This window comes from Scheffersomyces amazonensis (genome assembly GCF_036850825.1).
Source record: "Scheffersomyces amazonensis strain UFMG-HMD-26.3 chromosome Unknown RJT21scaffold_1, whole genome shotgun sequence".
NCBI classification, from domain to species: Eukaryota; Fungi; Ascomycota; class Pichiomycetes; order Serinales; family Debaryomycetaceae; genus Scheffersomyces; species Scheffersomyces amazonensis.
In genome coordinates, this window is record NW_027042741.1 from 1021918 (window position 1) to 1036146 (window position 14229).

The 14229-nt window shown below is 31.7% G+C and overlaps 4 protein-coding genes across 4 annotated transcripts; 1 reads left to right on the forward strand and 3 right to left on the reverse strand. All coding sequences in view use genetic code 12, as the record gives it.

The window, feature by feature from the left end:
* Positions 1–1940: 1940 nt before the first annotated feature.
* Positions 1941–2598, forward strand: ECM15 (Ecm15p). Its single transcript, XM_064879742.1, has one exon. It carries the CDS (start codon positions 2080–2082, stop codon positions 2410–2412), a length of 333 nt encoding a protein of 110 aa, XP_064740828.1. The 5' UTR covers positions 1941–2079; the 3' UTR covers positions 2413–2598.
* Positions 2599–4632, reverse strand: AAF1 (C2H2-type transcription factor AAF1). Its single transcript, XM_064879740.1, has one exon. It carries the CDS (start codon positions 4276–4278, stop codon positions 2785–2787), a length of 1494 nt encoding a protein of 497 aa, XP_064740829.1. The 5' UTR covers positions 4279–4632; the 3' UTR covers positions 2599–2784.
* Positions 4633–9537: 4905 nt separating this feature from the next.
* Positions 9538–12925, reverse strand: MUB1 (Mub1p). The gene is made up of 2 exons (XM_064879749.1): positions 12089–12925; positions 9538–11962 (listed from the first exon to the last, which is right to left on the reverse strand). The coding sequence occupies exons 1-2, from the start codon at positions 12567–12569 to the stop codon at positions 9927–9929; spliced, it is 2517 nt and encodes an 838-aa protein (XP_064740830.1). The 5' UTR covers positions 12570–12925; the 3' UTR covers positions 9538–9926.
* OAC1 (Oac1p) lies at positions 12918–14227 on the reverse strand. Its single transcript, XM_064880589.1, has one exon. The coding sequence runs from the start codon at positions 14164–14166 to the stop codon at positions 13102–13104; it is 1065 nt and encodes a 354-aa protein (XP_064740831.1). The 5' UTR covers positions 14167–14227; the 3' UTR covers positions 12918–13101.
* Positions 14228–14229: the final 2 nt, after the last annotated feature.

A 14229-nucleotide genomic window follows, 5' to 3' on the forward strand; every position in this document is an offset into this window, starting at 1 on the left:
CATGGTAAACAATCCACATAAAGCAGATTCTTTCTATACCACTATGATTTTCAAAACCTTGTTGATGAATGCTCATACGCGCTTAGTTAGCATTTATTAGTGGGGCTTTATATACATTACTTTTTAGCCATTCGATTGAAGGATTATAATCCGAATAAAATCGAACAGGGCTGATCAGGTTACTATAATTAGCTGATTGTTTCAACAAAAAAGACTGCAGTTTGTGATCCATGACTATGAAGAATATTATTGTAACTGAATTATTATTTCTTACTAATTGTTTATATCTTGAACAATAACCTGCAAAATTGGAGTTCGATTGTATCAAAGCATGAAAGTTAGCGGTTTCCATTTACTGAGCCACTCTCGGGGGGCCGCTCGTACTTTTTCTAACAAAAGCAAGGACTTTTAAAGAGATAATTACAGAAAAGAGAAAGTAGAAACTGACGTGCATACTCTAACATTGAAGAATAATACAATATGATGGAATAGAGGAATGTGGACTTGTATTGGACAGAAATGTAATTATAACAGCGTTTCTAGTACCTGTTGTAGGTAAGGCTCGGTAAGATCTGGAAAAAAAAAGAGGCGCTAAGAAATGGACTAGCCTAGACTCTCTAAACAAAAATCGTTTAGACCAAGAGAGGGGCACAGGGGGCGCCGAGCAAATGAGGGTCGCTAGATAAATGTTCTATTCTTTCTTTTCTCTAGACAACGGTATACTAGATTTTGCGCTAGAGACTTTGCCACAGTCATGAGCATTAAAAACAGAGGTTGAATTAGATTTAATCTGTAAAATCGATCAGTTTTGTGAGTATAACTAGGTGAATATTTTTTATGAGGAATGTACTGGATTATTTTTAATGATATTTTTTAAATATTTTTTGATGCCTCTTTATTTTATTCTCTAATATACTCAATTTAGTATGATTTGTGAAAATAAAGTTTAGAATAATAATAAAAGTAAAGTTTTATTGTCTTTTTTTTTTGGTTGAATACGGTGAAAAGAGTTAGAAGCACACAACAGGAAAAAGAACACATAAATATAACGTATGTTGACACATTTACGAGTTTAAATTTATATCTAGTAAAAAATAATAGGAGTAATAAAATAATTTGTTATGGTATACGTTCTTAATTTCGAAAACAGCAAATAGAATGGGGAGACCCTAATTTACCAATGGGAATAAAATGAAACTTCATCATCTCATCATCAACATCATCAACTCATCTCCCTAGATATATAGTGCATACATCACACGGCTTATGTTACTGTTATAAAAGAAGATCAGGATGTGAACTGAATCTAAAAGTACATATTACTAACTAACTTGCTTTGATAATTGCAGTAACTAAAATATGTATGAAATCACATTAGTTAGATTTATTCTGAAAGTAAACAAATGTCAAAACAATAGGTTATGTTCAACTCACTTTCTCTACGCATTCAAGCAATAATACTTCAATATTTGTTGCTGTCACCAATAGCTCTTGGCTTCAGATTTACGCTTATTTGAGTTAGTTTCTTTGTTATATTTTTTTTTTGAAGTTGGTCTGACCCGTTTATTATTATTACTATAATTTTTATTATTATTTTATCTCTATTTAGTTCTTCTTAACAACCAGCAAGAACCATAACGAAGTCATTGCAGAGATAAGTCTTCACAGATGCCTCTTTGTTTGTAATTTGATTGATAACAATAAAAATATCTGCAAATATAGAAACGTAGGAAGCCTAGAACCTCATACTGTCTCGCATTGGAATTCAAACGAACTATGCACCCGAAAATGCACGGCCAGCAACGTCTAAATTCAGGCCATTTAGCTAACCTATTGATATTATGACGTGACAACTCCGTACAACTATCTCTATACAAATTAGGTAAGTGTGTCGTACATTAGGTTATAAAGGGTATTTCTTATCAAGAATTGTCCTTTCGTAATATTTGTCACCTGATCTACGTTGCCATCAATTTCTCTCTAATTATTCTCTAAAGATCTGACCGAGACTAACTAACTAACTTTGAGCAAATAGACATTACATTAAACTCACATACATCAAATAGTTTCTATTTAAATATGACGGTAACAATCAATTGCTTGGCAGACGTATGTCTCATTCCAATTGGTACAGGATCTGCATCTGTTTCTGATGAAGTGACGGCAATTACTAAATTAGCTCAGGATTCTCATTTACATACTACTTTGCATAGTGCTGGAACTACTATTGAAGGTCCTTGGAACGAAGTGATGGATCTTATTGGACAAATGCATGAATTATTGCATACTAAACATGATATTGTTAGAATTCAAAGTGATATTAGAGTAGGAACTAGAACAGATAAGAGTCAAACTCCTCAAGATAAGATCGATGTTGTTCAACGTAAGCTAAAACAATTAAATAAAGACTAATAATAATAATAATATCGTACATATTTAATTCCGTAATGAATACATTTTTATTTTTAAAGCTACCTTTAGGAAATATATATAATTGTTATATAATAGATAGTTAAAGTACATGAAGAAGTAAAAAAGATAGCCTGAAGTAACGTAACGTATTCAACTGACAAATAAACAAATTTGAAACTCCCCAGGATAATAACAAACTGAAAAATCAACGAAATATTGTTAATAATAGTAATAGTAGTAGTAATAATAAACAGTGGCAATAAAGCAATAAAAATAACAATAACAATATTAAAGGTAATAAAAGAATGGAAGGATTAAATATTATAGAGGGGTTTATAACGATTAGTCATTGATAGAATGCATATTTTATAATTAGTAGTACTTCTGATAATATTGATTGGCTGGAGCATTATTCTGAGAATTAGGTGTTACGCTATATCTTTGATAAGCTGAAGAAGGATTGTGCGTTAATTGAGGGGCTCCTCCGTAGTAAATATTGCCGACTGCATTTGCACTAGGATTTAATTGATTAACAAGAGGGTTGGAGTTTATAGTAGAGGTTGAAGTACTAGCTTCTTCCTTCTTAACATCGGAATTACCCCCTGATGATTTTCTCTTTTTGGATACAGATGAACTAGAAGAACTATCACTACTACTGTGATCTGGTTTCTTCTTCGATTGATGATCACGTTGCTCAAGAAATTTCTCTGTCAATTTCTTTTCTTTAACACACTCATTAATAGTGTCTTCATTCACAGAAAATTGTCCTGGATTAGACCAAAACAACATTCTAATAATTTCTCGACATTCAAGATCAGTAAAATTCTTATTAGTAGCCTTGTTTAACTCAGTACTTATGAACTTCCATTTTTCAAGTTCACCTGCATCTAAAATACGATGCAAGTGTTCTTTATCTTCATTATCCCAACTCGATGAGTTATTATTACCTTGTTGACCAACAATTACTTGGTATCTATTTCTAGCTGCCAAATATGATCCTACATTAGATATTTCGGCTATTTCCACCCATGATTTACCTTTCTTCTTAAGAGAAACGATCAAGTCATCTTGTTGTTGGGAGAATTTGGACTTTCTCTTGGCTCTCTTATTGGAAAGATTAAGATTCACTTCTGGTCTAGGACTTGCTCTAGATAATGGTGGTGGGGGTAACAATTGCTGTAATCGTTCACAAAAATTTGGAAAGATAACATTATTACTTACAGAAACAGAGGAAGCTTGTGTCGATACGTTGGCATTGCTGGAATTGGTAGAACTGACTTGTTGAGCGGAAGTTGCTGAAGAAACTGTTGGAATGTTGCCTGTACTATGAGATTGTTGTTGTTGCTTAGGTGGAAGACTTGTGCTTACTTGCATTTGTGGAGGTGGATGGTATTGACCGTATGCAGAAGCTGTATTATAATAATTGGCTTGAGCTAATGGGTTTCCGGCACCAGTATTTTGGTTATTTGTATTGTTAGGATTTGTTCCTTGAGGTATTAATAAATAGTTGTTTATTGGCATAGATGGATCAAAATAACTTTGCTGCTGTTGTGGTTGTTGTTGTTGTTGAGGTGGTTGTTGAGGTTGTTGTTGTTGCTGTTGAGCGTATGCATTGGCACCTGGTTGAGGAGGATAAATCATTGATTGGTTATAAGTGTATTGGCCATTAGCAGGATAGTAGGACGGTTGTTGAATCACCACTGGAGAAGAATAAAACCTTGGTTGATTATCATACCCAGCCGCAGCAGAGGTAGCATCCTTTAATGAATGAGTTGAAACCGCTGGAGGCGCACCACCGGATGTGGATGTTTGATAAGGTAAATGATGGTAAGTATTATTTGGGTTATTATTGTCGTACGATGACATAATGCTTGTATTATATTATTAACTGATCTTTAACGGTGTTGTTGATAATGATAAAAACAGTTGAAGGTGACTATAGTGCGTGGACTATATGTGGATTGGTATTGTTTAGACTTGGTCCAAGGTAACTTGATTAAAAATTGGGTAGAACTTTGCTTAATCAAGAGCCTAAATCGCCACAAGTATGGTTGGTATGATATGGTGATATAGGAATTTGGCCAAGTTTGTAAAAGAAAAGTTATGATTCTTATTTGATAAAATAGAAATTTTGCTTATATATCAATTTTTATTTTACGCTTCCAGATATATACATTTATTCAAATATATATAGATTATTTTCTTCTGTTTTTTTTTTTAATCTACACAATTTTTTTATTTATTTAATTTTAATTTACTTTGTATTTATTAATAATTTTCTTCTTTAGTTACGGGTCCTTAGCAAACCTTAAAATAATATAATACATAAAATTATTAAATTAATAAAAAATTATTATTAATCTTAGTTGAATTACTGCCGGCCTGCATGCGGGCCAATAATGAATGTGTTTTAGGAACTATTTTTACAGTTTAAAGTCAAACATGAATCTGAAAAAATATTATTTTTAACTAACACATTTAAAGCAAAAAGTAATTTTACGAACATTTTATGAAACTGGGTTTGCAGGAAATGCATCCTGTATATCCCGCCTGAGGGATTTTTTATTTTTTAAGTTTTAATCTGTAAATTGTACATTCTGATTGTTCTGTCCTGTAGCTTCTGCTTTACTTTCTTTGCTTTAGCCAGTTTGTCTATGGGGATCGCGAGGGGATGGGACGATAAGCTTTAAATAACAATGCCTTCCTAGGGGAAATCTGTAGAAATTTGTTGCATTTCATTTTTAATATAGGTCTAGGCTACTTTAAATTTAATAATCGGTAATTTATTGATTATTATGTTTATAATAAGAAAGACTTCCATCGGATCAAGTGATGTTAATGTTTGCATCAAATGAATCGCTTCTCAACTAGAGTAATTTACTTTTGATATATCTCTGATGCCTCGGAAAAAGAAATTTCAATGCAACTGGTTGTCAAACTTCCGACATACTACAACTATAAGCTCAAACTTTTCTTCTGTTACACAAGAGCCTATTGTTTCAAATAAGGAAAAAAGTATTAAACTAATGTTTGAAGGTATTATCGAACTTTATTTTATGTAGATACTGTGTATGATAGCAAAATAGAAGAATATAGAAAACTTATCGACTAGTCATCATAGGGTTCGTTTCTTTAAAGGTGTAGTAGCACAGATTGATGCCCTTAAACTGTTACCGTAAAATAATGCCAGTAAAGGAAAAAAAATACAAATGCACATCGAAATTGAAATTAAATGCAATTTTAATTTTAAATTAAAAACATGTCAATTTCATATTGATTTCTTTTTATATATTCTTTCTATGCTTTGGCATATCTGCAATAATTAACCAAAAATAATAAGATGGTATCTGTCCCATAGCAAGCATTAAAATAAAAGTTCAAATACTCAAATTGAGGGGAAAGACCATAAGCTTTAAGTTAATTTGCAACTGTAGATTCTCTTTGTTTAATGTGAAATTGCTATAGCTTTACCCTGTGTTTATGTAAATCCCAGGGTGATGAACATCTTTTTTTCATGCTCAATGCTGCCTAGTTCCCTGTCTCTAGGCGACGTACTTACCCTTTTCGGTCGCACATGTTTTGCATACAAATATTCTCTAGTATTACAGCGACATGTGAATAAGCTAGAACGTATACTATATCCTTTGACTTGGCATTGGAGTGTTTACTTTATTGAACTAGAATTGTCTCTTCTGATGAACAGGTTTGTGCTATTAGATGCATTAATGGAACATTAACTAAATCATTATACTGCTTTGTTTCACACTTTGCTGTACATTCTACATTTATTTATTCTATTTATATTAAAAAGTTGTAAAAAATCATCTGATTAAGACGGATATAAGAACAACCTTACGCCTGAGAATTACACCGGTGTAAGAAAATGAATTATCCGAAGGAACTAAATTCATGTCAATGTATGAAAGATAAGAAACTAAAATGCGTTCCTTGCTGGTTCGCCTTAGTTGGCTAGGAGAGCAGGTAGATCATTAACGCAGAAATAAAACCGAAGAAAAGTTCAAGCTGTCAGTTCCAGCCTTAAAATCGTATTGACATCTTTCTAGGCCATTTGTTGATGTACAAGCCTATGATAAGTGCGATCAGCATAATAGAACCCTATATGTTCGGTTATTCGTGTATATTGATAGAAACAATGAGTCGCCTTTGTATGACATGACAAGGTTACAAATTCCAAAAGTTACAAAGCAGTTCACAATGTTAATATTTTTTCTATCCATCTATGATGTGATCATTCGTAGCGATTATTTTTATTAAGTTACAAATACCTTTTCCATAGCTTTATCATATTGCAAATATTATTTAATCAAGTTTCATGTTCCTTAAATTTTAATAATAAACACAATCCAGCGAACAGTTGGAAGAACAAAAACTCGAATCATACGTTTCAATTTCTATTTAATATTTACAATTCATATTAATCTGCTCTAGATGGTAATGGTGTAGCTGATCGTAAATTATAGTTCTAATTAGTATGATTAGGCGTTATAAAGTTATTCAAAAGTGAATATCCGCCTTACGGCGTTAGCGGGCTTAACGTAGCAATTACTAGATTCTATACTAAGGAGAAGTAATCTATTAGAATAAGTAGTATTAAGGATCAGTAATACGTGTTAGTATAAGAGATTACATCATAGCCTAGATAAGTTGACTGGTGATGAAGAAAATCTGTAGCGCTCTAATCTGAAGGTAATCATTTCATTTTACAGGTTAAGACGTCTAACACGCAAAGTATATTAAAAAATAGTGGAGTATTTTTTATGCTCCCCCGAAAGTTCAAACATGAAATAATAAATGTATGAATAAATTAGATTAAATCGAAAGTCAAAAAATTAGCATAATACAAAAAATATTTAAGTGAAGTTGATCTTGAAAATATCAGGTCATAAAGTTAGCTTTTATAACATAATTATATAATTACTGATAGGGGATTGAAGTACTTCTTTGCTACTAGTTATATCAATTCTTTTGATCCCAATATCATACACTACATATACAGGTTACCAAAGCAACACCTTGAGCATCCACAACAATTGCAAGTAAATATTGAATGACTAAAAATGCGGATACATTCATCCGCATTAATTTTTCTGTTATCGCACTTAGCCTTGAATATACTTTTTTATTTTCTCAATTTTGCTTAGTTCTTTGATTTAATTTCGGTTTTGTTTTGTTCACATTTAAATTAAATAATGCATATTACTCTATAGGTTAAACCCATCTAAGGTAATTTAATGGAGAGCAATCAGATACATCAGTAATGACAATCAACCAACTAAAGTATGTTTAAACTTATTGTTTGGATAAATTACTTACATAAGAATTAATAGTGCCAAGCACATTGTAGTGCCATGAATTACATTCATGTAGGTTCAAATACATATTTCCATTGATTATCGGTCGAAGAGGTTATAACATTTTATTCTAGAAGTATTATACGAAATAGGTAAAAGCGCAGAGGTCTTAGATCCGTTTCTTTTTTGTATAGAATTCATTGCAAATACGTTGTACTTAACGTTTAGGTACCTGATATTTGATTACGAGATGGATGACCCTAGAGCACTCAGCTTCAACAAAATAGAATAGCGCACATTTCCATTTCCATTTACTCCTTATACTTTACACTTTACACTTTCAGTACCCTCAGTTGATATATTTTTTCACATACCATAGATGTTTCCAGTTCGGGTACCTACTTTCCTACAATACTTTATTATTTTGTAAGTATCTCGTGCTGTATTTGTTCTTTCTTTCCAGAAGTATCTACATCGACAAATTATACTTAGTCAATAAAACGATCTTCAAAGCCTTTATAATTAGTGTAATTTATTAATTATTTCATGTGTGAAACACGTCAATCTTAAAATGTATTTTCTTATTGTTTTTACAATGTACATAATGAATCTTCCAGCAGCTCTAAGTTAGTGTATGTTCATGAGTGTATGTATAGTCATGTGCTTACGTACTTCAATATCTTTGTGTAGCTATTGACTTAGTTGTGCTCATGCGTGAGTACTCGCTTTTAATCTCCGCTTACCGTATGATTACTGGATACATTTGGGGCTTTCATGTCGCTACTGTTATCCATTAATAGTCCAAATTTCCTGCTAGTAAATTTGCAGCGAAGTGCGCTAAGTAATAGTTACTCTAAGGATGGAGACCCAGCACAAGACAATAGCAACAACGTCAGAACAATAATCACAAAAATAAAACAGAGGTACAATGAAATAGGAGAAGAGTTTAATAGAAAGAATAAGATCAATTTGGTCCTTTAAACCCGAGCCACTCATCAACGTCATACGTATTTATTTACTTTCATGGCCGCTTAAGAGTAATAAATGAGCAATAAAAATTCTAATAAAACTCTAATAATTGACTATACTAGATTTTTTGCCTTTTTTTCTTCCTTCTCCCCATTTATTTCCTAATTTTTCTAAAAAGATTATTTTTGTTTGAATAACCCCCAAATGGATAAAAATAATTTTATTATTATAATGCAAGATCACCAACATCCAAAGTGCAAATCTTCTTTTTTTTTTCTCAGGACAATAAGATCTCGACAACACAGAAATGACAATGTAGCACAAAATCCTCCACCACTAGAAGTTTGTAAAAATATTAAAAAAATTCGATCAAAATATTATTATCTGCAAAAGGAGATGTGGGAAAGCTGTAGTCGTTTATTATTATTAGCCATAATTAACCGAATCTATACATAGCGACCATATAAAAGGAGTAGACAAAATTAAAATTTAGCACCATCAGTAGGGTCATTACAGGTAGAGCCAAACTAGAGTAGTATGAAAATTTTAGTAAAATCAAACAGTATTAAGTATTTAGTACTAAGTAATAAGTAATAAGGATAATTTTAGTAGTGTAATTATTGTAAGGTCTTAAGCCTTAACAATTATCAACGCTTTAGGAGAAATAAATAATATACCACAACGTCTAGTAATAATTAATAAGAATATTAATAGCAATAATATTCGCAATAATACACTTAATGGTATATTACATAATTTACTTTGAATTGATCGTAGCAATTGACCTCCAATTATAAACACAAAGGGTTTTGTTGAATGTGCAACCAACGTATAATTATAAACACTAAACCTGTCAATTTATAGACCCTGTGCGTTGAGTACACGTATTATTATAAAAGTACATGAGTAATATTTTTAATTTCATTCAAATCATACAAAACAAGTAATAAATTCTTCTATAGATCGGGAAGTTTTAAAGACTCCGAGCTCTAAACTATTACAAACAAACAATTGCTAATCGTAAACGTACAAAACTTATCGTATAAGTTAGATAATAATATCAATAAATGATAATAATGATATTAATATTAATATTAATATAAATTAGGGTCAAAATTGTTAATAATAATAATAAAAATAATAATTATAAAATGTGTAATCCATGAACTAAATCCCAATACAAATATTCCCAAAGCTAAACTAACTTACAATAAATAACAAATATACGAGATATCACGATAATACGTGTTCATGATCATGTTCCTGATCATTTTCCTGTCCATGGTCGTGTTCATGGTCATGTTCATGTTCATGCTGACTTTCTTGATCTTCTTCAACTCCTTCTGTATCAATTCCTCTACTTGACCCTGCATTACCTCCATGATTTGTTTGATTTTGACTTGTGGCTGCTGTTGTACTTGTACCAGTACTTGAAGTACTTGGAATACACCAATTTCTATGACAATGCCATGCTTTCATTTGACATTCTCTAGAACAATATTTAGTACGTTTACATCTTCTACATTTCAGAAATTCTCTAGGAAATTGTTCCCATTTCCCACAATCAAGATTACCACATTGTCTAACCCCACCTCTTAATTCATTTCTACGACATGAATTTCTCATAATAACTCCTGACCAATAATACATATCTGTCCCAGCCAAAAACGTAAATTTCTCAACAATTGGGAATAAATTGGCCTTTCTAAATTCTGTCAAGGATGGATCTAAATCCTCATGATCTTCATCTACATCAAAATGTTCATAATCATCATAACTCCATTTTTTAGTTAAGAAATCCTTAAATTCTTTCCGTTTATCAATAATTGAATTGGTTAATTTCTTACATTCCAATTCAATAAATGTATTAATTTTATCATTAATTTGACATAATGCAATTTCTCGTTCTAAATTATTAGTTAAAGATTCACAATCAATAATTGATTCATATAATTTAGTTAAATAATCACTATTATTATTAATAACTTCATTAATTAAATTAATATTTTCCTTTTCAAGAATTTCACTATCACTTTTATCAGAAGGATCTTCTTCTTCTTCAAATTCTTCACTTTCATCCTCTTCATCTTCAATTTCAGCTGTTTCTGTTAAACCTGATTGTTCAGCTTTATTACCTAATTCAAATTTATCTTCTTCTAATAAGAAATTATCATCATGAATAGTATTTATATCATTTAACATTTGAGGAGAATTTGAAGGTGAAGGATTAAATCTTTCAATATAAGTGGTTTTTGTCTTTCTTGATTTAGGAGTTATAGTTGGTCTTAAATTAACATCAAGATTCTTTTTCAATTTTAATTTCATTTGTTTTTGTAAAAAGAGTTTCAATTGTTTATCTCGAATACTCATATCAACAATATAATGAGTATTTTGTAGAACATCTTTTAAATAAGGATATTTGGAAATATATGCCAAAAGTTGTAATGACCATACAATATCATCATCTCGTGGAATAACAACTCCTGTATCAGTAAAATTTCGTACAGCAATTTTACTATTAAACATAGTTTTATTGGATTCAATATCTTGAATATATAAATCCGATAAAAATCTTAAATTATTATCCATTTCATAATCCCAATCCATTAATACTGTATCATCAACTAATTCATTATCTTTTTCTTCTCGTAATTTTTTAATTAAATTTGCAATTATATACCTTCTTCTTATATCATTATTAATTGTAGTACTTTTAAATTGATTTGAACTACCAATTTTATAAGGAGCAAAATTATTAGATCGAGATAATCGAACTAATTGATCAATAGTTAAATTATTATAATCATCACTTGTAAGACTATGAGGAAGACTACCATTAAAATATGCAAGATATGGATTTTGTTGAGTCATTGATTGATCTAAATTACTAGCCGTAGATGATGAAAGTTGTAATGGAACCTGCATTACATTCATATCAAGTAAATATCTTGAATCATTACTATTTGCATCATTAAATCCAGTTATTCCAACCATTGGACCTCCAAGATTAGGGTTTACAGTCGCAGGTGCAACTGTTGGTGCAACTGTTGGATCTACAGTGGCTCCAGCAGCTAGAACAGCTCCACCTCTATTCCAAGTGTTGGCAACCGATATATCGAAAGGGATTTGATCATTTGTAGTAACCAATGATGGTTGTTGCTGCTGTTGTTGTTGCTGTTGTTGCTGTTGTTGCTGCTGTTGATGTTGCTGTTGTTGCTGTTGTTGCTGCTGCTGCTGTTGAGGTTGTTGTTGTTGTTGTTGTTGTGGAGGTATACCAGGCACTTGTGGAAAGGCTTGTGCAAACCCTTGGGGTTGCAAAAATTGCTGTTGAGGTTGTTGTTGACCAAATTGTTGATTGAAATGTTGACTAAACTGTTGTTGTTGTTGCTGTTGATGTTGCTGTTGAGAGTATTGCAGCAGCTGCTGAGTTCTGGAATTGGCATGAATAAAAGTTCTTTCATGAATAGAAAGATAATTATCCAATACAGTTGCAATAATAGGTAAAATACCAGCTTTTACCACTTTTTGCCTTATCTTTTCTGTACCTCTAGTACCTACCAATACCAAACATTGAAAGGCAAGAGTCCATTTCCATGCTGTTAATAATTTCTTTTCACTATTAAATATATTGTCTGAAGCATTAAATGTAGAATTGTGACATTCATGTAAAATTTCAATCAATCTTTCAATTCCTCCATCGATAGATAATGTTTCTCTTACTTTAGCCAGTGATGATACAAGATAGGTTAAATAATTTAAAGAATTAACTAACGGTTTATCTGATGTGACATCCAAAGCTCTTCTATCATAAAGACTACTGGTAATGGTGACTGCTGCCTTATTGGCTGATATAGATTTGTAGTTAGAATCACGCATGGGGCAAGTGGAGAAGTGAGACTGAGACTAAGACTAAAGACTAAAACTAGATTGATACTGAATGATTTTTGATATATGAAGCGATAGAACGAGTTAAAATACTACTGAAGATGAAATAAAAATATAATAAATCCTAATTTAAGGTGATGTAACTTGTATGACCTAGTGGGTACCCCTAGATGCTTACAAATTATATAATGAATCTTTTCACTAGGAAGATGGGAAATGAAATTATGAAATATTAAGTAGTATGATAGCTCGGTGCACTCCGAGTCCTAAAAAACGGTGTTAGACAACTGTCGTACTAACACTAAGAAATCAGATAGTTGAACTGATATTTAGTGAGGTCGTTAGTGGAGTGGTGAAACGGAATTGTGTTTGTCTTTCGTAAGGCTCTAAAAAATTCTCACTGCGCTGCTAGTTTGCCACTTGTGTGTGCAGGAAAACCGGGCTAGGAAAGAGTAGTAGTGCCTTACTTAGTGCGAATACTAAATAAATTTGTACAATACTCTATAAATCTAAAAAAAAAAAGTTATGCCTTCAACCTATGTTCAATCTTAACCATAACCTTCATACATTGTTCCATAAACATTAAGGTTAAGATAGAATGAGGTCCTATTCTAAACAATTGAGCCCAAAAACCTTTGTAGAAAGCTTTAGGACCTTCATATCGAAGAGTCTTTTGAAAACAATCAATAGGTCCCTTATATAAATTTCCCTTTTGATTATAAACTCTAGTTAATATTACATCCCATGGATTCATAACAATAGCAACTCCTAATCCTGCCATTGATGAAGAAATAAAATGTAATAATAAACTATTTTCATCGACAATGTTATGTTTTAAAAGAAAATTCTTAGTATAAGTATATACTGGTAATTGAGCTGATGATCCAGCTCCTGTTCTTAATACTGCAGCATCAACTCCTCTATATAATCCTTTAATACCTTCAGATTTATATACTTGACTTAATCCATCCCATACTCCTTTATAATATGTTTGTTGTCCTACATGATGTGCAGCTTCTGAAGCTGCTTTAGTATATGATTGCATTCTAGTCTTAATTAAAAAGAATGGAGATCCTAATATAGCTCCAGCTGATCCAGAAATAAATCCAGATGAAACATTAATAATTAAATTCTGCGGTATACTATGACCATCTTGGAAATTTTGTGGTGTAAGAAATTTAGTTAGATAATATCTGCTAGGTTCATATAATCCTAATCTACAACCATTTAATCCTAATTGATAAAAGTATCCACACATCAATCCTTGTTGTAAACCTCGAATCCCTTCATTCTTAAAAATAAATGCAAATGCTTGAAATGGATTCCGATATAATACTGCTTCCCCACTGGATTTCTTAACTAATTCACCTTGTAATTGCATTCGAGTCTTTACCAACTCAATAGGATTTGTAAACGTTACAGCTCCACATGCTGCTATACCTCCAGCAAGAAATCCTCCTAAAAGGGAAACTTTTTGAAGATTAGTTTGGGGCTTTGTCTCATTCTTATTACTTACTGAGGCTGAAGCAGCTGCTACTGCTGCAGTTGCAAGAGCGACTTTCTTCTTTTCTACTTCTATCTCACTCATATCTTATTGAGTCAGCTCCTTTATCCTTATCGGTCCCCCAGGGATAAATGAAATATTTTCAGG